The 27,363-nt window shown below is 45.5% G+C and overlaps 2 protein-coding genes across 3 annotated transcripts; both read left to right on the top strand.

The window, feature by feature from the left end:
* Positions 1–434: 434 nt before the first annotated feature.
* tcf20 (transcription factor 20) lies at positions 435–13,189 on the top strand. Of its 2 annotated transcripts, none has more exons than XM_089018571.1 (6): positions 435–965; positions 2,736–10,574; positions 10,674–10,767; positions 10,900–10,949; positions 11,896–11,977; positions 12,429–13,189. In XM_089018571.1, the coding sequence occupies exons 2-5, from the start codon at positions 3,702–3,704 to the stop codon at positions 11,953–11,955; spliced, it is 7,077 nt and encodes a 2,358-aa protein (XP_088874697.1). In that variant the 5' UTR covers positions 435–965; positions 2,736–3,701; the 3' UTR covers positions 11,956–11,977; positions 12,429–13,189. The 2 variants fall into 2 exon arrangements, with proteins under 2 accessions (XP_088874697.1, XP_088874698.1); XM_089018572.1 differs by having other exon boundaries at positions 435–953.
* A 2,293-nt stretch (positions 13,190–15,482) lies between these two features.
* gsg1 (germ cell associated 1) lies at positions 15,483–24,217 on the top strand. The gene is made up of 7 exons (XM_089018770.1): positions 15,483–15,562; positions 16,049–16,137; positions 16,225–16,524; positions 21,001–21,048; positions 22,236–22,400; positions 22,490–22,601; positions 23,181–24,217. The coding sequence occupies exons 3-7, from the start codon at positions 16,227–16,229 to the stop codon at positions 23,647–23,649; spliced, it is 1,092 nt and encodes a 363-aa protein (XP_088874896.1). The 5' UTR covers positions 15,483–15,562; positions 16,049–16,137; positions 16,225–16,226; the 3' UTR covers positions 23,650–24,217.
* Positions 24,218–27,363: the final 3,146 nt, after the last annotated feature.

The raw sequence follows: 27,363 nt of genomic DNA on the forward strand, positions 1-27,363 counted from the left end.
AAAATAGGCCTAACATTTCGATAAAAAAACTCTTGCATAATGCATTGAATGCCAGTAGAGTTAGAATAAATGTATCGATTAATTTACAGATATTGATATCAAAATATTGCAAAAATTAAGGTCCAATGCAGCCTTCAGAACGATACATTTATTTTCCAGCAACCATCAAGTGCAGCGACATTAAAAAGGGGCAGTCTGCAGATACCCTACAAACCTCTTTCATGTCTGTGATTGTAGAGTGGGAACTAATACGCTTTGAACAACAAAGCGGCTGCGGCGTGGGGGGAAAAATCGTCACCATAGATGAGACCATGAATAGGTGAAAATTCGAGCAATAACAAAAAGCGATGGAGGGATGTGATGTGGAAGATGAGGGAGGGGGTTCAGGGGAATCGGTGTGTTTTGCGTGTGCGCGTGTGTCAAGGCGGTCTTTCTGTTGCGAGGAGAGAGAAAAAAACAGTCTCGGTGGGAAAGGAGCATGTGATGAAGCGATGTGAATGCACTTAAGGGACAGAAAGTGGCGTCGGGGTTTCGTAAGACCGCACGGTGACTTCTGCGTTTGATTTTTTTAGTTGGGGATAGGTGCAGTCACCTCAGCCGTGTGTGAAAAGAGGAAGAGTGGGGGGCGGGCGTGTGTGCGTGTGTGTGTGTGTGCGTGGACCTCATCGCTGACGGGACCCACAGCCAACCTGATTGTGCCCCGCTCTCTTCATTTCTGGAGGTGAGGACAAAAGGGGAATCAATCGGAGGCGAATCAAGAGAGGCCCAGGATTCGATTTTCGTGACGGCCCCCCGCCCCAGAAATTGGTCGCCGGTGGTCGGGATTTCCTTGACCCCAAAACGGCCGAGGGAAAAGCGGCGCAGTGTTCGACCCAAGACTCAAACCGGGGTTTCCTGCCACAACAGCGGGATTGTCAAAAGGAGCCCTTCACTTTCAACGGGGCCTCGTATTGGTGCGTTTTCAGGTATGAATGTGTTGAAGGTGTTAGCTAACGTGACATGAACAACCTTAGCTCCTAAAACGCCGAGAGTGATGCTAATTATCTCACCTCACGTCCCTCTCTCGTTTTCTACCCATACCCGAGCTAAACCCGTTTTTTTTTCAGCTGCGCTGAATTGTGAGGGGCGAAACATCTGCATCTCATCACCCCCCTTTTCTAGCTAAACGCAGCTATTAGCTTGCCGCGGCTATCGTTGCGTGAACACTCTCAAGTAACGCGCAAGAGCGTAATAAACCTTAATTAGCTGTCTTGCTAAAATGCTAACCGCGGCTAGTAGCTTTGCTAGCTCCCAATTGGCAGTAGACGTGAGCTGACGCCAACCTTCCAAAGCTAAAAAGGCAGCTCGACTAAGCTAATTGGAATGCGTAAAGCCTGCTGTTAGCTATTGTAGTTCCGAAAGACCAGCATCATGTTTGGTATAAAACTGGTGCAACAATATAACAGTGTATGCTGTTGCTGACATAATAGTCGCGTCTTGCTGACATTACACGGGCTGTTTTGTTTATTTGGTCGTGCTCAGCGAGATGCTGTGATTAATGAGGAATCAAGATTCAAGGGTGGAGATCAATTGAATCCCTCCAACAGTGCGCCCCTCTACCCACCTAATTCAGCCTCCAAGACTCCAATGACATGCTTGACAACTGCCTGATGAATGCGCTTGTGTTTGCTTTGGTGTCACTGCTCATCGATGGATTATTTGTGTTCACTCATTTGCAATCTATTGTTAAAAAAATGGCAGGCAATGACATTAATACAGTAAAGTCTCGTTATATCGATATTCAAGGGAGTCCGAAAAAATATCGATATAACCGGGACTATCGATATATCCGACCCTGTTTGCATGTAATTTTCTCCGTGCGTGCATAGAAATAGTATCGATATAACCGGGACTATCGATATATCCGATATCGATATAACGAGACTTTACTGTAGTTTAATTACAGTGAAATTCTTTCTGATATGCTTTACAAAACACAATTGCCTAAATGCGTTGAAGGGCAATTAACTGTTATGTTGGTTAAGAAAAAGAGACAATGCAAGCTTGACACTCAAGGCAATTATGACCCCGTAAAAAGGAGTGCAATCCCTCCAATTGTGAGCCTTTGTAATTAAAAGGAGTGTACACACTATAAAGTTTACATTTAGTGCCACCGTAATGAGGCTTGGCTTCATCAAGTTGTTTCATTCCAGCAGTTGCAGTGATAGTAGTATTATGTGACCTCACCACCTATCCTGAAATTGAGAACTCCTTCCGGGGTGCTGATTAAGCAAACCGACACCATTTTGATGCTCGCTTATGAAATGAGATATCTGGTCAAAATAACAATTTAATTCTGTTACAATTAATACTTGGTGACAAATATCTGTGTGAAAACGCTGACTTTCTTCATGATAAAACCAAGGAGGAAACGTGCAATCCAATATGCAACAGTTTTTTTCCAGCTATTTTTACATTTTCATATGATCATTGCAATGATCATTTATACCGTGTAACAAAAAGAAAGCTCAATATTCCCCTATCTTTGGGGAATTATTTTTAGAACATTCCGTAGGGGCTACCTGGTGCCGGCGAGGACCACTTTGTTGACACCTGCTGAAGGCTGTGCAAGTATTTTATATTCGTAGTGTCATGTTTCCATGCGTGACTTCATATGACTGCGGTAATAACAGTGTATGAGATATGGTGTTGTGTTTTTACCTGCTGACTTATACGTTTGTCTTTTGTTTCTGCAGGTTTCTGGCCAGCTGGAAAATAAATTCATCTGCATGGAGTTGCTGAGGGGAAAAACGTGAGCCGGAGTTAAAAAAGGATTGAACTTGAAATGGAATAAATGGATTACCTTCCTTTTGGGAAATAAATTGCTATGGAGTTTGGTAGAATGAATTGATGGCTGACAGACAATAAGGTAAGACGGCTAAATGCTCGAGTGCCAGGAGATCGCCAAGAGGAATCAATGCCCTCAACTAATGAAATAAGAGGGACCAAAGACAGTTCTCGCCCAGATGAATGCACGCAGTGACTGGAAAACGAAAGAAAAAAAAACAAACGTGATATGAAATGATAATGATCAAGAAAGGCAAGAGCTGAAGTGTCACCCTGCATCCAAGAGTGGATGAGAATATCAATGGAGTTCCGGGAGGTGTTGTCAAAGTCTGTTCTCAGACCTTTTTGACGCAAATCCTTCAGAACCTTATTGGTCCACGTCCTGGCAAAATTAAGATCTTGTCAAAATTCTGTCTCGATGGATCAAATATTTTTTGTGCCATCGCCCGAAAAGAGCGATCTTTACAGGAGCTGTTTTGCTACATCATCTAACAAGTGAGACTTTTGAAGTTGCCTTACGTAGCGATGTGTTAGTCATTCGTCATGTTCTTGATGCCAAACCGCAGAGGAATGGCGACACGTTTGAGACCCACTGCGAGGTCGGCTTTTGTATGTGGAATCGACTGTATGCGAATGCCACATTGAAGTCAGAACATTTTTACTCTTTGATACGACTTTGATCTGTTGGGTACTTATAGCATTCAGCTATACATTCCCAGTGCTCCGGCAAATTCAACCAAGCATTTAATATTTTAATCAGTTTTGCTGTCCTCTGCATCCATGATTTCCGTTCTCAACCCTTCACTCAGACACGGGGAGCATTTACCGCGGACATTAATGGCTGTCCTCTTTCTTTAAGTCCAAAGGAGGAAAGGATGCAGCATTTTTCCAATAGCCCCACCCCCCATTCTCTGGCCCCCGGCCTTAGCTTGAGGGGTGGAGGTGCACCTCCGTATCCCTCCCAAGCGGCAGACCCTCAGGTCTCCCCGAGGATGACGGAAGATTATGCGGCGATGCAACAGCAGAGCCTACACAGGGGCCAGCTCCATTGCAACCAAGTAGGCCCCATGCTCACTTACAATGCTCGAAACAGAGGCATCGTAGAGGCGCCGCCCACACAGGCTAATCTTCACGGCGGCAGTAACAACCCTTACAGGAAGGACGCGGTGGATTATTATTTCTCATTGGGCGGCAAGGACAAAAACAGAAGAGGGGCGCTGGTCTATGGTACGGGATTTGGTTACCCGAATATTGATGGACACATATCTTCCCAGTACAGACATTCTGGCGCAGGATCTGTATTATCACCTGGCATCATGTCACAATATTCAATAGATTACGGGCCCGGCCCTGGATCAGGTGGGGGATCTGGAGCGTTCTCCCCTCATCAATACAATATGAATCAGAACGCCGCTTTGCAGGCTGTGCCGCCTTCTCAGAGCCGCCAACATGGACAAACATTCTCCCCCGTCCACCATGGGCAGCAGCATCGGAGTTATCCGAGCTCCGGGCATAGAATGACCCCTCAATACCCGCAATTCTCTCCGCAGGCCGGAGCGGCCACGGAATCATCGGGAATGTATAGCCCACCTCCACAGAGATATCCTGATGGCACCGCTGGCAGCACGGCTTTTGATCCCAAAGTCAACAGTTCTCACAATGTCAACTCAAGTGCAAACTCTGCCCCCCGTTCATCTGCTGCTAACCACATAGGGCCCGTCGAAAGCGTTCAGCAGCGTTACCATGCAGCAAACTACACTGGATATATTCCGCAAACGCTTAACAAGGAGGGCACACCGCAGCACTGCAACACACAGCACAATTTAGGCATGGGCTATGACAGCCCTCTTAAGATGCAGCACCAGGCCCCAACTCGCGGTTCTGTATATGGGAAACACCCCCAGGCCTCCACGCCTGGTGTACCTCCTGCAATGTCTCAAGAACACTCCAAATCCCCATTGCATACTCAACAAAGTCAAATGAACCAAAACCTCAGCCCGATTTCCAACCCGTCCCCAGCTGCCTCTGCAGTGCATTCCCCCACCTGTAGCTCCACCCCTTCACCTTTGATGGGGGTTTCAGAAACCTACGTGAACCCCTCCGTTCCTCCCCACCCGTCATCTACTGTCCATAGCGGCAACCATGGTCCTCGATTAATACAGGCTGCGTCACAGTTAAGTCCCACGCCCAACTCAAACAGCAGCATCAGTAGTTGTGGTAGCAGTGGCAGTCACAAAGGCCATAACATGAGTACTGTGAGAAAAACGTGCAACAAAACCGGTCTAGGTTCAGGGCTCGTGCCCCAAGAAGAAGGTCCCTGTCCCTCCGTTTATTCATCTCCCCGAGTTGGGAAAATACAGGATACAGGAGTAAATAGCCTCAACGCCTTGAGCTCCCAAGTGGCAAATTTACCCAACACCATTCAACACATGCTGCGCACCGACAATGTGCGGTCACAGAAAAAGGGCAAAGATGTTGGGCAGGTGCAACAACCAACACAGGGTGTTCCACCATTTCCACCGAGGAGTAGAAATGCGAGTGCAGCCTCAAACGCCGGCACAGTTAAAGAGGGTAATGTTGTAGGACTTGTTGAAGGTGCCTGTTCAGAAAGCATTGCCGATGAAGACTCCTCCTATGCATCCTCAGAGACCAAGATAGAACAAGAGGACCATCTGATCGAGGGCGGCCATATGGGAATGAGGCAATTGGGTGGGGCAAGCGGTGCATCTGAAACCATGTTTTATTATCCTCCTCTCAGTCAAACCCAGCCACAAAATGCCAAACCCTTTACTTACAAGTCACCCCCAAAAGTAATCGTCTCAAAAGGTAAATTTTCCCCCGCTTCTGCATTACCATCTCCACCCGAGTGTCACTCATCAGATACTGACCCCAATTCACATTCAAAACCCCTAGGTTCCTCATGCACCTCCTCTATTATTACTCCCCCCCAACCAAACCCTGTCTCACATCCGAGTTTACTAAATAATAACTCAAAAGGCGCCCATAAAAAGACCGGGGAAATCATGAAAAACGAACAACAGATCAAAATCGAACATGAAGAAGGGGTTGAGAAAATGGAGAAAGGCAATAGCCAATTATTTCAAGATGGAGAAAACGGCACCAAGCACGGCCAGGACAAAGAAAATATGCTGCATGCCGCTTCTGCCCGACATGACGATAGCGACCAAAAACCCATTTCTGAGGAGCAGCTCAGCGTTGGCGTGATCGTTTCCGCTCGTTCCGAGGGAGGTCAGGTTGAAAAAAGCAAGCAACCGCAAGACCTCTGTTTGAAAGAGAAACCCTCACACTCCTATTTGAAAGAGTCGTCGAGTAACAATGGAGAGGAAGGTATCGACCGAAGTCGATATTCATCTCAGCACCAAAAATCAAATATGGATCAGGTCCACAATCTCAACCAATTTGGATCGCACAAATATGGCTTTGGAGACTTGTCGTACGGCTCCGATTTGTCCCCGGTGAAGAAAGGGAGGACGAGGCCAGCAAGCGTTATGGACTCAAGTTCCAGAACCTGTCAGCAAACGCATTCTGGTTATGGTCCAGAGCTTTCAAAAGAACTGAGTTCTCTCCCCGAGTCATTTGGAAAGCGAGGCCAAGCCATCGGAACAAAAGGGCAAGAGGACATTTCTCAAATCCAACAATTCCCGAGTCTTTTACAAGAAGTTCTTCAGGGCTATAATTTAGATAGACGTTATGGACGACCGGAGCAGGCATTTCCTGCACATCTCCAAGTTCAACAACCGTTTCAAACAAGATACGCTTATGGTATTACCGAAAATATGAGGATGATGGACGGCAGAGCCAGTGACAATTTGGCCCTAATGGGAACTGCTGGAAAGTCACATCGACTTGGAAGTAAAACTGATTTTGCCACTGGTCTTCAGTCCCCGATTAAGACAGACATTTCCAATCACAAGCAAAATGCCGCCAAAAAAGAAGCAGATTTTTCCGAGGATCATTTACCGGAGGTCTCAGAAATTCAACCCAAACACATCAATTTAGCCGACTATTCTCTTCCACAAAGGAAACCATTGCCCGGTAAGTCTGCTTCGTCGTCTGCTGTTCAGGAGTTGCTTTTGCAAGAACCCGAGCCACTGAAAGGGTGCAGTGGTCAAGGAAAATCTCAGAAATCTGAACGTCGGTCTGTCATTTGTGATGTGTCACCAAATACACGAAGCCCACCAGAGAAGGACAGGGATGGAAGCAGAGAACATGAGAAGAATTTGAGCGGGGCTTCCGTCATTCAGCAGCCTTTTTCCTCCCCACCATTGGCCAATGACATGAGTAGAAAGGACCTCGTCGAGAAAAAAGTGGTTAAAATTGAAACGATATCCAAAGAGATCGGCCCAAATCCCAATTTTCGTGGCGGAATGAATGAGGGTGATATGGAATATTCTTCCAAATCGGCACATCCATCCGTTCTACTAAATACTGACCCCTACCGACACCTGACTCCCCAATCCCTGAACACTAACCCTTTATCGTCACCATCAAGACACCAGTTGTATCTTCATGGTGCAGATTTAGCAACGAGTAATGCCAACAGTTTCCCCGGCTATCGGTTTGGAGACACCAGAGAAAGCAGCGTGCCTCATGGCCAACCTCATTTTACGTCCCACCATCCGTACCACAATTTATCACCGCCACCTCAAATTACAAACACGTTTCAAATGTATCCTCACCCTCGCGGGCCTCTCCAACATTCTCATGAAATAAACGATTGGGTGAAAGCCATGAACAGATCCGCCAAGGATATGATGATGATTCCGGTTTCATCCCCGGGAAGACATCAAGTTAACCACCCGGAGCACCGACAGAGGATGATCCCTCAAGCGGACATTCACAGTGATCAAAATGTTAGCAAAACACAGCCGCATCACCAAGGCGGATATTATGACGTGAAAATGTGGGAGTCGACACCCACGGCCAGAGATGGCGTTAGAATAATCAATGCCGATTCTTGCTACCAGACGCCGGCGCTTCCGCCAACATCGTCTCTTCCTGCAGGTTCACAGGGCATGTTGCCTCCTCCTAAGACTCATGGTCCGAATGCACCTGAGCTTGAAGAAACCAAACGTCCCTGCTTTCCTCCTTCGTGCAACTCAACTAAACCTGAGACTGACGTAACTCCCGCTCAACCACAGGTACAGCGTCAAACTAAGTCTGGCGGTCCGGGAGAGACAAATCCTCTTATATTGAGAAGAAGAGTCCGTTCTTTTATCTCTCCTATTCCTGCCAAACGTCTAATGCAGGATGCATCTCAGCAGAGGACTACCGCAAATTCACACGCTACTGGAAGGCACTCGGAGTCCAACCATCGCAATGAAGACCAGTCCTCTTCTGATATCCCACGTCTCTCTTCCCCCCTGCCCTGCGATCATATCTTTCCTAAATCTGTCTCTCCATCAAGTGGAAGTACAAAGGCTTTGCCTCCAAAGAAAGGACGTGGTTTGAAACTGGAGGCGATTGTTCAGAAGATATCACCGAGTGTTGGAAAGCCTTCAGGCATCGGTGATGATGGAACAAATCATTTCCCAGGCTTTACTAATTCCACAATGCCACCGTTCGGTGGGTCACAGGACCAAGACATGACCCATTTTGCCAGAGTGGATGATGGTTACATTGAAGACACTCACCCGTTAAATGACTTGATGTGTTTCAGGGGTGTAGATGAAACCGGCCCCTTGCCACTGTCCGGCTTCCCGTGTGATCCACAAACTCGCAAGCAAAATGATTTTGACTTTGGCTTGGGAAGTGGTGGTGTATCGGTGTCTAATGACAAGGAAGACTTTGCACTACTGGGTCCCTTACCTCCTCCTCCGCCCCTCCCTCGCCCGGTTCAGGGTTCTCCTCCTCCATCTTCGTCCGCCCTGTCAGACATACAGCATTTCACTAATACTTACCAGCAGCTCGAGACAAGAAGAGGAGAGCAGTCCGCTGCCAACCTTCTCCGACAAAAACTTCAAGAATCCGGCATGGGATTTGACGACTACAGTGGCAGCGACTACTACGGAGCGACCTCGCCCCATCATGGCCATTCTCAAGGACATGTTCTGAGCAGACATCAATTGTCTTCTCCTCGGCCAAATCTGTCCATACAAGATTGTAAGGCTCTAGATAGCGCTGTGCCCAAAGGCTATTTTCCATCTGGCAAGAAGAAGGGCAGACCAGTTGGAAGTGTGAACAAACAAAAACGCCTCCCAACCCAACCCCAAACGCCGATCCAGGCTCAAGACCCAGTTCAAACCATGACTTTGAATTCTTCTCAAGCGCCAACTACTCCCGTCCCACCCACCCTTACAGTACCAGAGCTCGTTCAAATTGCCACCAACACTGCCTCCTGCATCTCGGAAAACAATAGCGCGCCTCCTCTCACGCCGCCGACTTTAACCCAAATGGTAAAACTGGAAGTTGAGAGTCAATTGATTGAGCGTGAGAGTGAAGTGAAACCCTTGAGACGGCGGCGCAAAGTTTCGAAAGATGAAGGCGGCTCACCAGAAAGAAGGGGCCGTCAAAGAATAAGGAAACATGGGGCACCGCCATCTCAATCGAACCTGGTAATGCTGCCCGGGGCAAAAGGAGCCAACAGCATCAATAGAACCTTCCCGGATCCAAATCTCAAAGGCCTGTTTGTTCCACACATTCACGTGGAGAACAAAATGCCCGAAATTGGGTCGGTGTGCACCATTGTAAATGCAGAGGACGACAAGTTAAAAGCCGAGCGTAGCGCCAACGGAGGGAAAAGCGCAATTGACCCTCTCCCAACCTCAACACCTTACTCACAGTCTTCGAAGAGAGACTCAGAGCTGAGGGAGGCGGACCAGGTGGAGACGACGCTCCAGTCGGGTAAAGCCCTTCCTTCTTCCGGCTACGTTGTATCTGGGCCTGCTGTTACTGAAACCAAACACTCTGGGCGTCAGCTGTGCTGTCTGTGTCAAAAATGGGCCAACTACAAGCACCTCGGAGATCTTTACGGGCCTTACTATCCTGCTGAATATGCTGCCAAGCTCCCCAAAAACCAGCCACAGGTTAGACAATGTCACACCACCCCAGGTGCAAGCAAAACACCACCCAACTCACAAATCGGCTCAAATGCTTTAGACATGTTGCAGAACTTGCAAAAACAGCACGTTCCATTATCCAGACCCGTGGCCACGAGTAACTGCAGCATGAGCTTGGATTTTAATCTTAAATCTCTTTCGGCCCCAATAAGAGCTCCACCGTTAACTTTTAGAGATGATGTAATGAGTGAGTGCAGTGCCATTCCTTCTTCTTACACCACCACGAAAATGCCATCTTTATCCTGGGATGTGAACTTTGATATCCTACCTATTCCGGAGCTAAAAAGAGAGCCGGACTTTGACACTGAGCCGCAGCAGGAGCAGCTGCTAAAACTGCCCCAAGAGCAGCCGGCAGAGGAAGCCCAGCAACGACCACCGCAACACCGAAAGCTGACCTCACATCCACGCTTTAAACGGAGACACAAATCGAGCGAGGACTCCCCCAGAATGGTGCCGTCCAACAGTAAGGCCTCTCTTCCCTTTCAACCTCCGCCGCCGGCTTTGGACTCGATAGGACCGTTGGCGCAACTTGCCCAGTTGCCTCAGATGCCCATGGACCCGGAGGAGTTGTGGGTTCATGAAGGATGTATCGTGTGGACCAGCGGAGTCTATCTTGTCAACGGGAGGCTGTATGGCCTTCAGGAGGCACTAGATGGTGCCAGAGAAACAGTAAGTCCATCAGTCTTATCTGTCGGAATGTTGGTTTTCTCGAATGTCCCAGTGAATGGTTATTATTGTTGTGATTTATTTATTTTGTACTTTTCCTAGAGCTGTTCATACTGTGAGATGGTTGGCTCCACCCTGGGATGCTACAGTAAAGGCTGTATACGTCGATATCACTATCTTTGCGCCATTGAAACAGGTGAGTGGAAGATTAAAAAAAACTCTCTCTCTCTCTCTCTCTCTCTCTCTCTCTCTCTTCTCCCTCTCTCTCCTGACTTTTGGAAGGCCAACCTGTTATTCATTACCACCTACCACCCGTTCTCCCTTCCAGATTGTTCGCTCAATGAAGATAACTTCTCATTGCGGTGTCCGAAGCACAAGGTAAACTAGCAAGGTCCATTTTCATATTTTAGTCTGTGTCCCTCAGACAACGGCAATGCGATATGGATCTGAATGTTTCAACCCCGATCATGATATTATAATAATAATAATCATAATAATTTCAAAGCGGCTTTCAAGGCACCCAAGGACACTTTACAATTAAAGAACAATAAACCCCAGGACAATAAAACCATTAATAAATGATAAGTAATAAGAACTGATTAAACTAAACTGTGAATGCAATTTGTATTTTTACATAAAATGACATATGACCCCATTTAAAAAGCAAATACGGGTATTTGAGTTGGATAGATTCACACACATATTGAGGGTCCAAGTAGCGAAGTTTAAAACAAGATGGGAATATAAAAAACAATCAAGTGAATGAACAAACGACACCACAAATCAGACAGTCCAGATAGCTCACAAATATAAATCCAAAATAGGGGAAACTATTGATCACCTTTTTTCTGTTATTGTTATTGCTGTGTTTTTTGTTTTTATCTTTGTTGATGGGTCGATTGGTTGTTTTCCTTGTTGAATAATTAGCACAGTTACAAAAGGATGTTGTACAAAAAGGCATTCTGTATTCAAATGGTCTTAAATGTTATAAAAATAATAAAGATGCAAGTTACAAAAAAAAGCAAATATAATCAATAAAATGTCAATCAAAGATAAAGCACAAATATGTGTTGCACAATCTCCATTCCAAATATTTGCAAGTAAAACCAATGCAGGTGAGCAAAGAATTTAAATAAATACAGTTAAGTACTTCAAATATTGTTTGACGACTGTTTCACCAGCAATGCTAATAAAAGGACTTTTTCAGAGGCTGACTCCTTTTTTTGCTTGGATCGTGGGATACAAAGTTGGTCAACTCATATCACACTTCATTATTTCATATGATCGCTGACAAACCAATTTGGTCAACTGTTTCCTTCTGCAGGTAAGCCAGAACCTCCGCCCTGCCAAATCCATGTACCTTGAGCAGTCTGAGAGAGGGTGAGACTTATTCCGCCTGGAAGACGGTACGTTTACTCACATTTCATATTTTTTCATATCCAGTTGAAACGGGGGCTCTGATCTAAATTAATTTCTATATTTTTTGTACCAATGTGATTTTTTTTTTTCACATCCTCAGTGAAATGAAGGCAAATCATAAATACCTTGAGCTAAAGGGTGGCCTGCCAAAAAGCCGCGACACACAACCGGCGTTACATCAAATCACCCGCGTGTATGTGAACAGATTAGAGAATAATGATGTACAACTTGAGTCGCTCGACAGACTAAGGTCCCAATTGTCGCATTCATAACATTTTCAGATCGCAGCAATTCTGTTTGAACTGGTGCAGAATATGGACATTGTGATCAAAAGATTGAAATTGTCAATCCTCCCATTCTGTTTTGTATCGACTCTCACAAGAGTGAATGCACAATGTGCAATGTTTGTAACTCAATGTGTTTTCTCTTTGTGCGCAGGTTTGGCTTAGAGATGACACTCGCTCGGCGGGAAGACCATTTAGCGCAGTGCCGAGCATCAAAAGGGAATGTACAATTTGACCAGGAACCTGAATCATTTCCATTCAAGACATGACAGAAAAGAGGCCGCTATTATTGTTCTCTGACTTCAAAACAGAAAAACACCCAAGACGCGCAGATCATTAGACCAACAAAGCGGAAGGAAAAAGAGCTGAAAAAGAAGACGCTGAGATCCAAGTGGAATCGAGTGACGGCGGAACAAAGGAATGTTTTCAGTCAAAAACAAACAAAGCAAATTTCTTCTCTGGGCTCACTTTGATTTTCTCAAAACACCACCCTAAGTGTTCAATTCTTGCTCATCATCCCCCCACCCCTTTTTTTACATCTGGGTAGTATTGTGATTATTTTAAAGGAGGTCTGTTGGGAGAAAAAAGCGATTGGGAGTTTCTCTGGCAAATAGTATTTTATCTCATGAAGTCATATTTTACTCCTTGTTATTATTTTTGTATCGTCATCAGTATTTATCCATAACGATAAAATGGATGTCTTTCGCTTTATATTTCATCAACACTTTAATTGTCTGCTTTTTTCCCCTCCCCTTCCTTCTTTCTTTCATTCCTGGAGAGAGAGAAGAGCCAAATTGATGTCCTGGAATGTCAGGGTCGAGTTTGCCACAAAGTCATGTATTGCCTTGGAGAATGGACATTTGTTGCCTTTCAATGGAGTGTGTGTGTGTGTGTGTGTGTGTGTGTGTGTGTGTGTGTGTGTGTGTGTGTGTGTGTGTGTGTGTGTGTGTGTGTGTGTCTGCGTGCGTAAGTGAAAGAAAGTGCTACGCCATCCTGGTCCTTTTTGAAAAGTGTTCTTATTTTTCATCATGAGATTTTTACGGTACAACGAGTATTCCTGAAAAATCAGATGGACACAAGTCTTATTTTTGGAGCACAAATGTTCCTCACGCGCACGGAGAAGGTAAAGCGATGGACCAATGTCTCGGCTATCTTTTTGATCATGCGGACCGGACTGAGATTTACGGTGAAGGACATTGAACGGTGCCCAGCATTGGCTCTACGTAGCAATTGTGACGAGCGGGCGTCAGTCAGGCCTTCGGTAACACTTTAAGAGGTATTACAACAGGAGTGTGAGGATATTGCAGATGGCTGCGATTGGCGGCGCAGGCCAACGGGGACCAAGCTTCACTCGGTAGTTTTCCAGCGCGAGCACAGCGGGGGATCCAAAATCCATTCAAAAAATACATTGCCATCCCATTTTTAAACTGTAAGTTGTACATGGTGTTGTCTTGATCATTTTTTATTGTTATTCTTGTACGAGGAGGGGGAAAAAAGCTAGAAGACAGCAGTAACACTATCAGAACCACGTATCAAGAATTTTGTCAATATGTATATGAATTATGAATACACTTGTTAAATGCTTCAACTATGCTCTTTTTTTCCCCTGGAACATATTTTATTGTATTCTGGGTAAATAGCCGCACACAATCGATCAAGTGTTATATTTTAAAAACTTTGAAAGGGGTGGGTGTGCAGAACTTGTGCTTCCGCGCCAGTGTTGTTTGTATTGACCCTAGCAAAGCCCGCCGCTCTTTGTAGATGTGTCATAACTTGCCATCGCTTTGTTGATCTGAACAGAAAATAGTTGTCACTGAAGAGCGCCTCTGCAGGTTGCAGCTGAGTAGTGCACGGCTTTTTGCTTCCAAACCTGACAAATCCGCAGGTAATTCTCCGCAGGATTACTAATGATTTAAAAAAACAAATAAATAGATTATACCACCCCTGATAAAATGATCACTTTCCTTTATTATTATTTTTTTTTAATTTAGTTTCTTGTAGCTTATTCTCATGTTCACACCTGTGCTATGACATGCACTTGTTTTTTTTTTTTTTTTTTTTTACAGCTAGAGCTTCTGGAACTTGAAGAAAAGGAACCGGAATAGCTGAGAAAAATATAAGTCTTTAAGAATATGAAGGAATGCAATGGAAAAGCCACCCCATGGTTTCTCTTCATTTTGTGGAATATGCAAAATGTAACAGTAGCAATAAAAAACAACACCCGCGATTGAGTCAAGTACAATATCCAGCCGTCTCGTCAAAAGTTGAATAAATCAGGAGGGTGGTATGAAATCAGCATTTAGTGTGAATATTTCTTGATTTATTTATCTAGCGAGCTATCTCGCTGGCTAGCTATTTGTTATCTAGCTCCCTGGCCGGCTATCTAGCTGGATATCTATTAGCTGTATAGCGATCTAGCTGGCTGGCTAGCTCGCCATTAACTATATTGGCTAGCTGGCTAGCTTTCTATCTATTTGAGTTCCTGATTGAGTGGGTGAGCCGCTGCTCACCCACTGAAAAAACTTATCCTGTGACTGTAAAGTGACCTTGAGAGTTTTGAAAGGTGCTTAGAAATGAAAAGTATTGTTATTATGTGTTACTGATTGTGTAGCCTTTCCTCAAATAATTGAAAAAAAAATGTATCTTTGCCTCATTCTTCTTTTTTGGGGGGCAGCTGTGGCTTAAGTGCAGTTATTTTCTTTCACCTGCTGGGTTCACAACTCAAAATAGAGTCGTGTTACCATTTTGGCTTTGGCGGCTAGAATTTGTTTTTCACAATGAACTACGTCCTTATCCTATACCGAAAACAACATCAATCTTCTGGGTGGGATGCCTGCAGTTGTCAAATAAGTCATCCTCAGGGGCTTTCCCTTGGTGTCACCATCTCGCAGATTCACAAGCAGTAGTAATCGTGATGGCAACGGAAAGCAATGTTCACGTAATACTCTCGATTTGGCACATTTTCATCATGTCAAGGTCACGCTGATGTCACCGATCGGAACGGGGAAGGAGACCGCCCGGGGCGGACACCACGACGATGATGGCGGGGATGAAATGGAGAGAAGATGAATGGAAGAGTTGGAAATGGGTTGCAGAGCCAAAATCAAAACAGATGGAAAGAGTTGTCTGGTTTGGATTAATATGGATTAAAAAAAGCGGTGTGTGTGTGTGCGCGCATGTGTGTGTGTGTGTGTAATATGCACACATTTTTTCTGACTGCCGGCTTCCTCATTTGGCTCCTTACGATGTGATGAAGAGGGAGAACAGGCTGAAAATAAAGCAGGGGGGGTGAGTACATTTTTCTCATTTTTAATTGAATTTATTATGTGTATTCAGCGGACCGCAATCACGACTGCTAGCCTGCTCTCAAAATGATGCTAATATGAATCAAGATTGTCTGACCATTTCACGGTAAGATCAGAGCATTATCAAATGTTGAGTATCGTTTTACTTTGGTTGAATGCTGCTGTGCCGATGACCATTTTGTGTTTGGGAGCCTTTATGAAGTTCATACAGTTGCTTATTCTGGAGCCGCAAGGGGACACTAGCCAATGTCTTGTGCCGATCTCAAGCTCGGATAGATAGAGGCTTGTGTCAAGAAGGGCATCCGTCGTAAAAGCTTGGCCAAAACAAACATGCGAATCAAAACTCTGAAGATGGAGGAGGCTGATTCGCTGTGGTGAAAAGCCATAACGCCTTTAATTTGAGTCAAAGCCTGCGTCTTTTGTTAAAAAATCAAATTCTATATTCTCAATATTTGTTGTTGTTTTCCAGTAACGCAATGAGACGAAGCATTTTTGTGGTTTCGCTGTCATAACGACCTTCCCAAAAAAGACACAACGACAAAGTGGCCCAGGACAATAGTGAGTTTGACACACTTGCTATCAATCGCACAGACATGGACACACATATTCTCTTCACAGCTTTTGAGCAGTTTTTCTGTCACCCAGACATGACGGCGATCCTTAAGCAAATGCGTTCCCCCGCGCTGTCCTTCATCCAGACCGTCGTGTCTCTCTTCCTGGCTGCCATGGCGCTCACGTCGTCCTACTGGTGTGTGGGGAAACAGAAGGTACCCAAGCCTCTGTGCTCACCCACCAAGCACAGCAAATGTATCCCGGTGCCCGGCCTGTCCAACTCGTCCAGCGTCCAGTTCTCCTGGGAGACGGGGGATGACCGCTTTGTCTTCCCCGTCTTTCACACGGGCCTGTTTGTCACTTGCGAGGAAAACATCTACACGGATGCGTGGGGTCAGTTTGGACAGCAAAACACACCAATCAAATGACAAAAGGGCACAAACAGATGTTGAAAACGGTTCACCGATATTGGATTGGATTAGTCTTTATTAGTCTCTCAGTGGAGCTGCTGTAAAGGCACCACTCTCGCGGCGCCATCTTGAAGTCAACACAACAAAAAACGAAAGAAATAATGTGGCAAAAGACACAGACAGTCATTCAATCTTAAGCATTTTCTGCACCATCTTAGCTGGTATGAAGCAGTTCTAGATGAAAGAGGAGCGGATCAAAGCCTCCTTTTCCCCTGTGGATCAGGGACGCCATGGTAAAATGTGCACGTCTGCTACAAGATGCTGTAAATGTTGAAAGCAAACACAAAGCTGTAGCTTCCATTGACGAATAGATATTGTCTCACGTCCTGCCCGACGTAAATCCGCTTCAATTCCAGGCAGTTCCACATACGCATCGACGCTGCCCTTTACAGGTGCAAAAAAACCCACAATCGCCCCAGAGCTGTCCAGCGATGACAGTCCAATGGCATTCCTCCCCATCAAAAACAGTGCTGGCATACTTGTGGTGCCGAAAAGGTGCAACCGCTCAGCCGAGTGACAAAAGAAAACACAAAAACAACACACACAAAAAGCACGACGCGTGAGAGCCCTTGCTGATGGATGCCTACTCGGGCGCCATCTTAGACTTCTTGTTTCTGATGCTGAAAATGCTGAAAAGTCCATATCGCACAGTCCCTCAGAATTAGGTAAATACAGGTAACATCAGACTTACGACCGGGTTCCATTCCGACCAAACGGTGGTAAGTCAAAATGGTCGTAAGTCGAAAGCCATTCAAAATGTTGAATAGAGACTCTGTGCTAAATGGCTTGCAAATGATCTGATTCGAACGCCACGGAGGAGGCCGGGCGTCGGTCTGGGTCGCCGGTGTTCTACCGGTTGTCTTACCCCGCTCTCCTGCAGACGCCGACGCGCGGCCCGACCCCGCGTCGATTCCTGTACGAGAGTGTGATGCTGGCTGGCAGGCCAAAATTGTGGGCCGCGTTGCCGAGCTGCTCGCGCGTTGCGGTGCCAGGCGTTGATTTTTTTTTATTTTTTATCAGGTCGTGGTTGTAAGTACGGCTGGTCGTAAGTCGCGCCAGTCGGATGTTACCTGTACAGTGAGACCTCAACTTACGAACTTAATTGGTTCCCAGACAGAGTGTGTAAGGCGAAAAGTGTGTATGTCAAAAAAAAAATCCCATAGGAAACCATTAAAATGGGAATAATCCATTCCCGGTTTTCCATTAAATATACTTTTCAACTAAATAAGCCTTAAAACTACACACAACATACCTTATTCTATATATAATAAATGTGCCATTGTATTGTAATGAAAGAAATACACTGCAATGTATCATAAAGTCACTTTATTTACATTTGTGATACTCATTGATGGCTTAATGGAATGGCGTTGGCGGTCGAAGGTCAAAGGGAATTGCTGTTTGGAAAGAGGACTGTAATTAAAGAAATTAACTGCTGTAAAATAACGTTTTATTTGCCTTTTTGATGGTCGTTGATGGCTTATGGAAGGAGAGTCACCTTCCATAAGGACTGTTGGTGCTGTTCGGTCGTGTGCTTCCGCCGAAGATCACTCCGCCAGCCGTGGTGGGTGTGTATTATGAAAATAGTGCTTATAAGGTTTAATTTTCATAAATTTGACGTTTGTAAGACGAAAAGTTTGTAAGTTAAGGTGTTTGTAAGTTGAGGTCTCACTGTATATGGAATTAAATGATAAGATTCTGACGGTCGATTGTAACAGTTTTTTTGATAGCAATATTCATTTAAGCCTGAAATATCCAACCAATGGGCCATTTCAGGCCATTTTTCAGCGGCCCACGTTATATACCAATAATTACATTTGGCACGGCCCCAAAGGCTGAAAAAGAAACAGAGAAGAGAGTGTCAAAATATTGCTGACATGACAATATTTTTGAGAATGGATTATCCATTTATTAATTAGCTATCCACGACATAGTTGTGCCATTTGCATCGAGATTAAAGGACAACGGACACCATTTTTTTGTTTCCTAACTGACATCAGAAAAACGTTTAATCAGAATCAGAATCTTCTTTATTGCCAAGTATGTAGAACACACAGGGAATTTGTTTCCGGTTGAACACGCTGCACGAGTATCAGCAAAAAAATTGCCAAGAGGCACTATACAATTCCATTTGGGATACTGTTCAAAGAGTTAATGGCTTGGGGGAAGAAGCTGTTTAAATGTCTGCTGGATTTGGTGCGCATGGATCGATAGTGCCTGCCTAAGGGGAGTAGCTGGAAAAGGTGGTGGGCAGGGTGCGGAGGTCCAGTAGGATTTTCCGCGCCCTAGTTTGGATTCTTGCAGTGTGCAAGTCCTCGAGAGTGGGTAGGGCGGTGCCAATGTTTTTTTCCGCCGTCCTAACTGTCCGTTGAAGTCGGATTTTGTCCATTTTTGCTGCGGCCTCGAACCAAACGGTGATGGAAGAACACAGGATGGATTCGATGAAAGCCGTGTAGAAATGTTGCAGCACCTCCTGTGGCAGGCCATGCTTCTTTAGCAGCCTCAGGAAGTACATTCTCTGTTGGGCCTTTTTCAGGATAGAGTTGGTGTTGACCTCCCACTTCATGTCCTGGGAGACACCAGGCAGTTGGATAGTGTGAGGGGTAGCTGCGGTGATGGATGTTTCCTGAAGTCCACAATCATCTCAACTGTCTTGAGCGTGTTCAGCTCCAGGTTGTGACAGCTGCACCAGAGCTCCAGCTGCTCCACTTGTTGTCGGTACGCAGACTCGTCGCCGTCTTTGATGAGACCGATGACTGTGGTGTCGTCTGCGAACTTTATGAATTTGACAGCTGGGTGCGTTGAGGTGCAGTCGTTTGTGTAGAGAGCACTTAAAATACGCAAAACACGCAGGCTGATATTTTTAGTCAAACGTTAGACACCAATAAAAATGACATCACACCAGGACATCTTGCCTTGCTGGAGAATCAAAACAATGGCTTCAGATTGGGAGAAGATGCTTTCTTGTTACTCATCCAGTTATGAATATGATTCAAATAGTTCTGAAGAGGAAAGCATACATGTTTTCTATCGATTAAAGAAGTCCTTCTGTATCAATTCGAGCCGTCAGGACTGATGTGTAGCGTCCCAGAAAATGCACAAGATGGCGCTCAAGCTCCGTTGGAAATTGGCTGATTTGTCTGCTGAGAATTTGTAGTATCAAATAGTAGTCTTGGTGCAACACACAACGATTCACCATCGCGTTATTTATGTGTTTTCCTTCTCATTTCGCCATCAACACGAAGTTTTCAGACCAAAGTACCCAAAATGCATTGTGTGTCTAATGGGTTTATTTTGATCGTTCGTCCCTGGTTCATTGCTTCTACGGGCGTTGTTGGCAGAGGACGGTTAAATCATCAGGGAGCCAGGTGTAGAACAGAAAGTTGGTTTAATCTTGAAGAGAACGGAGACATCGCGGTGTCGGCTAAGGGGGAAGCATGGCGAGAGAGAGAGAGAGAGAGACAAACGGACTGCGGGAGTATTTATGCGGCGCACAGTATGTGACGCGATAGGATGTGACGTAATGTCCAAAATGTAAACAAAGATTAGGAAGCGATGTTTAGAGATGTTTGTATGTCAGGGGCATTCCCGACGTCACGTCACGTCAGGAATCGTCACCAACTCGAAAACAAGACTTTCTGAATATTCAGCGTGAGTCTTAAAACTTAAAATATAGCTATATGCTGTGGAATCTTTGTAAAATACGCTCAGTAGAAGTCACATTAAGTCATTTACAAATTATGGACACAACTTGTCTGGCGGCGTCGGTTGTCCTTTAATGCGAGTGCAGCCCAGTGAGATGAAGAGCCACACAAACAGGAAGTGCAAACGGCAAATGGGGTCAGAGAGGGAGTCGAAATCCAAGGTGAGAATCCAGCCTGAGCTTCCCGGTCTGTGTTCGTTACAATTTGTGTGGGTCAATGTGTGCGTTATGTGTGCGCACGCTCATCCTAAAGGGGATTAACTCAAGTTTGTTTTCTGCTCGTGGAGATTTAGTCTTCAGCAGTATGGCTCAATCATGGATCAGGAATCAGAAGAGCAAAAGGTCAATAGAATGCACAAACACGGGCTGAATGTCATCTGATTATTTATTTGGGATTTATTTTTATTATTAGAAAAAAATAGTACTTCCTGAGTTGAATGGTCCTGACTGAAATGGTCATTCACCCTCCACTCGAGAATTATTGAATGAGTGAGGCCAGTTCCTTTATTTTTGCCGCCTGAAAAGACAATTTGAGACACTCGTCTCATTCCGAGGTGGGTGCCTCCAATATCAACTTAGATGATAGCTAATAGCGTCTAGCTTAATCATAGGGGGAAAAATACCATAAATAAAATGATCAATGATCAACTTCCAGACTTCATTCATGTCCGCTGTCCTATCTTGTTTCTATTCCAGAGGAGAAGTGTCGTGGGTTCTACACGTTGACTCCAGGTTCTGAAAGAGGTGACTTGCATCCCTCCTTCTGGGCACATTTTAACTCATTCACTACCATACAATGTGCAAATATCTCTAATTGGAGGACCCACAGAATATTGACTTTTAGGACTACATAAACATTCAACGCACCTTAAGAAATTTTAGACTCTCTCCTTTCATCGGAAAACAGAGTTAATTCCTAAGTCATATGGAGTTATATGGGGTCTGGAGTTATATGAGGTGCTAATGGGGGCAGCTGTACAAAATACAATACACGCATATTGATTTTTACTGCATAATAAGAAGAAGAAGAATGATAATGATAATAATAATAATAATAATAATAATACATGTGATTTTTACGCGCCTTTCGAAACACTCAAGGTCACTTTATGTCACGGTTTGTAAGGTGGTGATGGCGGCTGCGGATCCCAAAAAGCAAGCAGGAGGGAGCAGGAGGTTGTGTTTGACAAATTGTATTAAAATAAAGTCAACAGGAAAAAAAATCAAAAATGTTAAAATCATCTGAACAAAAAATACAGAGTATCAAAAGAAAACCAAGAGTAAAAGGTGAAACAAACACATGCACGGCATATAATGCATGCAATTGCATACAAAGCATGCAACAATGACCCGACAGCGAAAGGTCGTGCCGGGAGTCCTTTTGAGTGTCACTGATTGGGAACGACCAGCACCTGCGAGTCAGCAGGCAGGGCTGACAGCACTACCCGTTGATCGCCAATCCGAACGTGGCAGTCCGCCACTGATCGGGACGACCAGCACCTGTGCAGGTGCAGGCGGGGACAACAGCGCCACCCGTTGGTCGGCAACCAGATCATGACACTTTACAGTCACAGGATAAGTTTTTGTGTGCGTGAGCGGCGGCAGCCACATGCGCCAGCATTCACTCAATCCGGAAGTAACTCAAACAGATAGAAAGTTAGCAAGCTAGCAAATTGATAGCTAATAGCTAGCTAGGTAGATAGCCGTCCAGGGAGCTAGATAGCAAATAGATAGCAAGCTAGATAGCTGGATTGTCAGAGGTCTGACCGGCGCTTCATCAGTACCTCCCGCAAGAAAAAGTAAAACCCGAACAAGTTTTGGGAATGGCGGTCCCCGTCATCCTTTTCAATTCGCAAAGAAATTCCGGAATGGCAGTTGAATGAGTTATGTTGCTTATCCAGTCTTCCTTCAGTCATTCTCTTTTCTCTCAGCCATGATGTGGCTGTCGCTGTCCTTGGAGCTCCTGTACGTGGGTCTGCTGCTCATCAGCTGCATCCTGCTGTCGGTGCAGTTGTGCATCAGGGCTTGGTTCCCGTCCACGCAGCGCTGGGGCCAGCTACTCAATGCCTTTGCTGCTGTTTTCACAGTTTTGGCAGGTAGAATTGCATGTCACCGATGCCTGTGCTGTTCTGGAGTATATCTTATTTATTCATTTATTATTTGCCTCATCGTGGACCCTCCCCAGGTCTGCTTGGAATGGTGGGTCACATGATGTTCATGCAAGTTTTTCAGACTACGGTGTCCACGGGCCCGGAAGACTTCAAGCCTCATAGTTACGGCTACTCTTGGGCATTTTAGTGAGTACCTTGATCGTACGACTTGCGCATCGCAACAAATTCTTCATTAACTCATTCACTGCCAGACCATGTGCAAAAAATGTGTCCACTCCAGTGCCAGGGTTTTTGTAATTGTCACTTGAATTCCAGGACCCACACAATATGGAGTTTTAGGACTATATAAACATTCAATGCAGCCTAAGAAATCCGAGACTCTCTTCTTTCATCAAAAAAAAAACTTCATTTCAAAATATTAAGGCTTCGGAGTTGTATGAGCTTGAAATGAGGGTGGCTGCCCCAAATACAATGCAATACATGCATATTGGTTTATATGATGATATGATTATAAAATGGAAAGAGGGGAAACTCTGCCCCTTTATGGAAGAGAAAACATATTGCCAAAGGCCATGGCCAGCGCTTTATCTGCCCCCAAGCATGACAAAAACAAATTAGGTAATGGCGTTCGACGTCCCATTTTCAATTCCAGAAGAAATTCATAAATTGCAGTGAATGAGTTAAGTAAGGCGCTTGAACTCAAATGAAAAGAGCGGCATATTTTCAGTCATGATGAACACATTCCCCGTTATGCGTCTCCTTCAGCGTGGCCTGGTTTGCCTTCACGGTCTGCATGTCGGCTGGCATCTCCACTCTGAACGACTACACAAAGAAGGTCCTCATGGTGGGAGCTCGGCTTAACTCCAGCCTCAACCCGTTCAACTTTGTGGGGCTTCTTCCGCCGGCACCTTATTTTTCTGGAGCGAACTCCAGCATGGCCCGCGCTTTTCATCAATCCCATGCGCCAATCTCTCATTTGTCACCTTACTACGAGCAGCCTCCATCGAAGTCGTCACCACCTGATAAGCCTTCCTCCACCATTTCTCTTCCTTACTGTACGGCCTTCCCTCCTCCGTCTTCCCACCTCGCATTTGCATCCCCTTTGCACCGCTTGTCCCTCCCGTCTCCATCTCAGTCGCCCCGCTCGCCTGTTCTTGCCCATGGACCCCTGAAAGGTCGCCAGGAGAACATAGTCCACCTTTACACGCCACAGGATCACTGCAGTCCTCTTTGAACTCTTAGAGTGCAGTTAATTCGCTCAGGTGCTAACACAGTTATCAAATTTGTGTGCTGATCAAATCGGTTACGCTTCCAAACAAACCTTGGTGCAATTTGTCATGAGATCACTAGTTTTTTTTTTTTTTTTTTTTTTTGCCAGTTTACTGTAGCTCGTTAGACTATCCATCTATTTATTTTTTTATGTTTTTTTTCATACCATTTACCCTGCTGAGTTTCGCAGTGAGATTGATTCTATCCAAACTTACTTTGCTGTCCTGTCGCAGAAATTAAATATCCAATTATTATTCCTTCAGAAGAATGTATCTTTGTCCTCACCCGCTGTCCGTCAACACAATAGCCTGCAATATTCCATTTCACCACAGGGGGAGACAGACCTCACTTAATAATAATAATACATTTTATTTCAAGCGCCTGTCAAAGTCAGCTTTATTGTCAAATATGCTAATATGCATGACATACAGCACGGATGAAATAACTGTCCTCTCGGACCCAGCATGCAAGGCACTTATAATGACTTTAACAAACATAATAAACATGAAAATGTCATTTTGCCGGGAGATGGGAGCCGCTGCGCGTTCACGCGCCGCCATCTTGGGAAAAACAAAAATAAATAATATGACAACACAAAGACACAGAGAGTCATTCATTCTTCAGGACTTGCTGCACCCTCTTTGTGATGACATGAAGAGGATCATAGCATCCATTTCAGCAGTGGATCAGGTACGTCATGATGGAATTTGCACATCTACTACAAGCTAAATGTTGAAAGCAAACACTAAGCTGTAGCATTCATTGACGAAAAGACATTGTCTCACATCTCCTGTCCCACATAAATCCGCTTCAATTCCAAGCCGCGACACTTCCACATATGCATCGGCGCTCTGCGCCCTTTCTTCTTATCGCGGGCTCCTCAAGCCATGCATCCATCCAACCGCAGACTGTCCAACAGCACCGACCTTTCCGCTGAACAAAGCGGGGCTGTGAAGATGCTACCCATTACAGGCGCAAAAAAGCACAATGGCCCCTGTGGTGTCCAGCGATGACAGTCAAATGGCACCGACATTCCTCCCATTCAAAAAGAGTACTGGCATATTCATGCTGCCGAAAGGCGCAACCGCTCAGCACAGTCTCCTCATTGATGATTGTCGTGGCCAAAAATGCTGAAAAACAATCCGTATCCGTTCCACACGACGCACAACTACACAAAGTGACAAAAGAAAACACAATAATAAAAGTGTGAAGTTCTGCATTGGTGATGACTCAATACCAACGGTGTCTGAGGAACCGGTCAAAAGCCTGGGCAGGTGGTACAATGCAAGCCTAAGAGACAAAGATCAAGTGCAGCAACTAATGCAGGACATCAGCAAAAGTCTAGAAAACATCAACACGACTCCACTGCCAGGGAAGCTCAAGCTCTGGTGTCTGCAGTTTGGACTTCTCCCTCGGGTAATGTGGCCACTCACAGGCTATGAGGTCCCAGTCTCAACGGCGGAGAAGATGGAGCGAGCCATCACTAGATAGTTGAAAAGATGGCTCGGTGTTCCACGCTGTCTGTCAAACATCAGCCTCTATGGCGAAGGGGTTCTCGAGCTTCCAATCACAAGCCTCACCGAAGAGCACAAGTGCTCTAAAGTGAGACTTCAGATGACCCTTACAGACTCCAGGGACCGGAAGATCAGTCAAGCTGCCCCCCCCGCCCCAATCAACTGGACGGAAATGGACGCCGTCCATCGCGGTGCAGCAGGCTACAGCAGCCCTAAGGCACACCGACATCGTGGGACACGTCCAGCTAGGAAGAGGGGGCTTTGGCCTTACAAACAAACCATCTTGGCGTAAGGCCTCAACATCGGAAAGAAGGAAAATGGTGATGGAAGAGCTGCGCCGCCAAGAGGAAGCTGAAAGAACTGCGAAGGCTGTATCTCTTGCCAAGCAGGGACAATGCATGAGGTGGGAAGGCCTGGAGAAGCGAAAGCTCAGCTGGAGGGATCTCTGGGAAATGGAGGCAAGCAAAATCAGCTTCATCATCAGAGCTATCAATGATGTGCTCCCATCTCCAAAAAACCTCCACCAATGGTATGGCGAAGATCCAACCTGTGACCTCTGTCCAACTCCAGGAACTCTCAAACACATCCTGACCGGTTGTCAGACCAGCCTCAAGGCCGCTACACCTGGAGGCACAACCAGGTCCTGAAGAGTTTGGCAGTTGTCCTTGAGAGCAAGAGGAATACCATCAACTCCTTGCCCATGAGAGCCACCACTTCCAGCACAGCACCATTGACTTTTATCCGAGAGGGAGAGAACAAGCCCAACCATCCTCCTGCAAAACTAGAGGTTGGACAGCTGTCCAGGGCCCGGCCGGGATTGGAAGATGCGGGTTGACATTGGCCAGCAATTGGTTTTCCCAGCGGAGATTGCAGCCACCACCCTCAGACCAGACTTGGTGCTCTGGTCCCCTTCACTCAAGGCTGTCTACATCACAGAACTCACAGTCCCGTGGAAAAACTCAGTTGAAGCGGCCTATGAGCGCAAGAAGCTGCGCTATGCAGAACTCGCAGTGGATGCGCAACAGCGAGTATGGAAAGCCAAGGTCTATCTATCCCATTGAAGTTGGATGCAGAGGGTTTGTGGCCTCCTCCACCATCAAAATGCTAACAGACCTGGCCATCCATGGACAGGCTCTGCGGCACAATTAGATCACTCTCCGAAGCGGCAGAAAGAAGCAGCCACTGGATCTGGATGAAGAGGAAGGACCCTTGTTGGGCTCATAGGTCAGCAACCTAAGACCCTCCCCCCCCACCAGCTTCTCAACTTCTGATTGGGCATGGGACACAAGCGCGGGCGTGATCAACCTGTCGCTGGCCACCATCGATGAGGGTGTCTAGTGACGAAAGGCCGAAACACCCAATGATTCTTTGGAGCACTACTGATGATGTGTCCCAAATTCACATCCCTTCCCATTCGTGGGGCACAGCTCCCACACCACTCTCAACATCAAGGCTCAATCTCATGTGAGGACCATCCATTGGCACAAATGCACAGAGTAACATCATTTCCAGTGGTTCATGATTCTGATTCTAACAAGACAAAAACAACAAAAAAAGCAAGGCTCATGAGAGCACTTGCTGACAGCTGCCTACTCAGGCGCCATCTCAGCTCTCAATGATACTTCACAGTAACAGACAAGCATAGATACAATAAAAAAATAATAATACAATTATAAGTAGAATACGATACTTCATCTTTCACAAAATAGTTAAAAAACGAGATTGCTTAATAAAATTACAAGAATCTAATAAACCAGCGTTCACTCAACTCAACCCCTATTGAAGTAACTTCAATAGATAGCAAGCTAGCTAGCTAGTGAATATATAGCTAATAGCCAGCGAATAGATAGATTGTTGTTAATACTTGTTGAGTAAACTATGAAAATAACTAGATTCAAATTAGAAATACCCCCCCTAAAAATAAAACTAACAAAAGTAACAAGACGAAAACTCCCAAACTACAATGTCATCCATGGTCGGCAGTCAATCACGAGGCGTGGGGACAGACACGCATTTCGTATCCACTTGGGCGTAGCGATGAATTGGCGGCAGTGATGATGACAGGATGCGGTTACCCAAAGGATGACTCAAGAAAAGTCACTTTCCAAAAATGACATGGAAACGCTGCGCCCAATAAGTGCCTGTGAGAACAAAACTCTCAAATG

This window comes from Hippocampus bargibanti, linkage group LG17 (assembly GCF_051943395.1).
Source record: "Hippocampus bargibanti isolate YZ-2025 linkage group LG17, ASM5194339v1, whole genome shotgun sequence".
Taxonomy (NCBI): Eukaryota; Metazoa; Chordata; class Actinopteri; order Syngnathiformes; family Syngnathidae; genus Hippocampus; species Hippocampus bargibanti.

Coding starts and splice junctions, on each gene's coding strand:
- gsg1 (XM_089018770.1), top strand. CDS start 16,227: ATGACGGCGATCCTTAAGCAAATGCGTTCCCCCGCGCTGTCCTTCATC. Junction 16,525..21,000: donor CATCTACACGGATGCGTGGG/GTCAGTTTGGAC, acceptor TTTCTATTCCAG/AGGAGAAGTGTCGTGGGTTC. Junction 22,602..23,180: donor GGCTACTCTTGGGCATTTTA/GTGAGTACCTTG, acceptor CGTCTCCTTCAG/CGTGGCCTGGTTTGCCTTCA.
- tcf20 (XM_089018571.1), top strand. CDS start 3,702: ATGCAGCATTTTTCCAATAGCCCCACCCCCCATTCTCTGGCCCCCGGC. Junction 10,575..10,673: donor TAGATGGTGCCAGAGAAACA/GTAAGTCCATCA, acceptor TACTTTTCCTAG/AGCTGTTCATACTGTGAGAT. Junction 10,950..11,895: donor TGCGGTGTCCGAAGCACAAG/GTAAACTAGCAA, acceptor TTCCTTCTGCAG/GTAAGCCAGAACCTCCGCCC.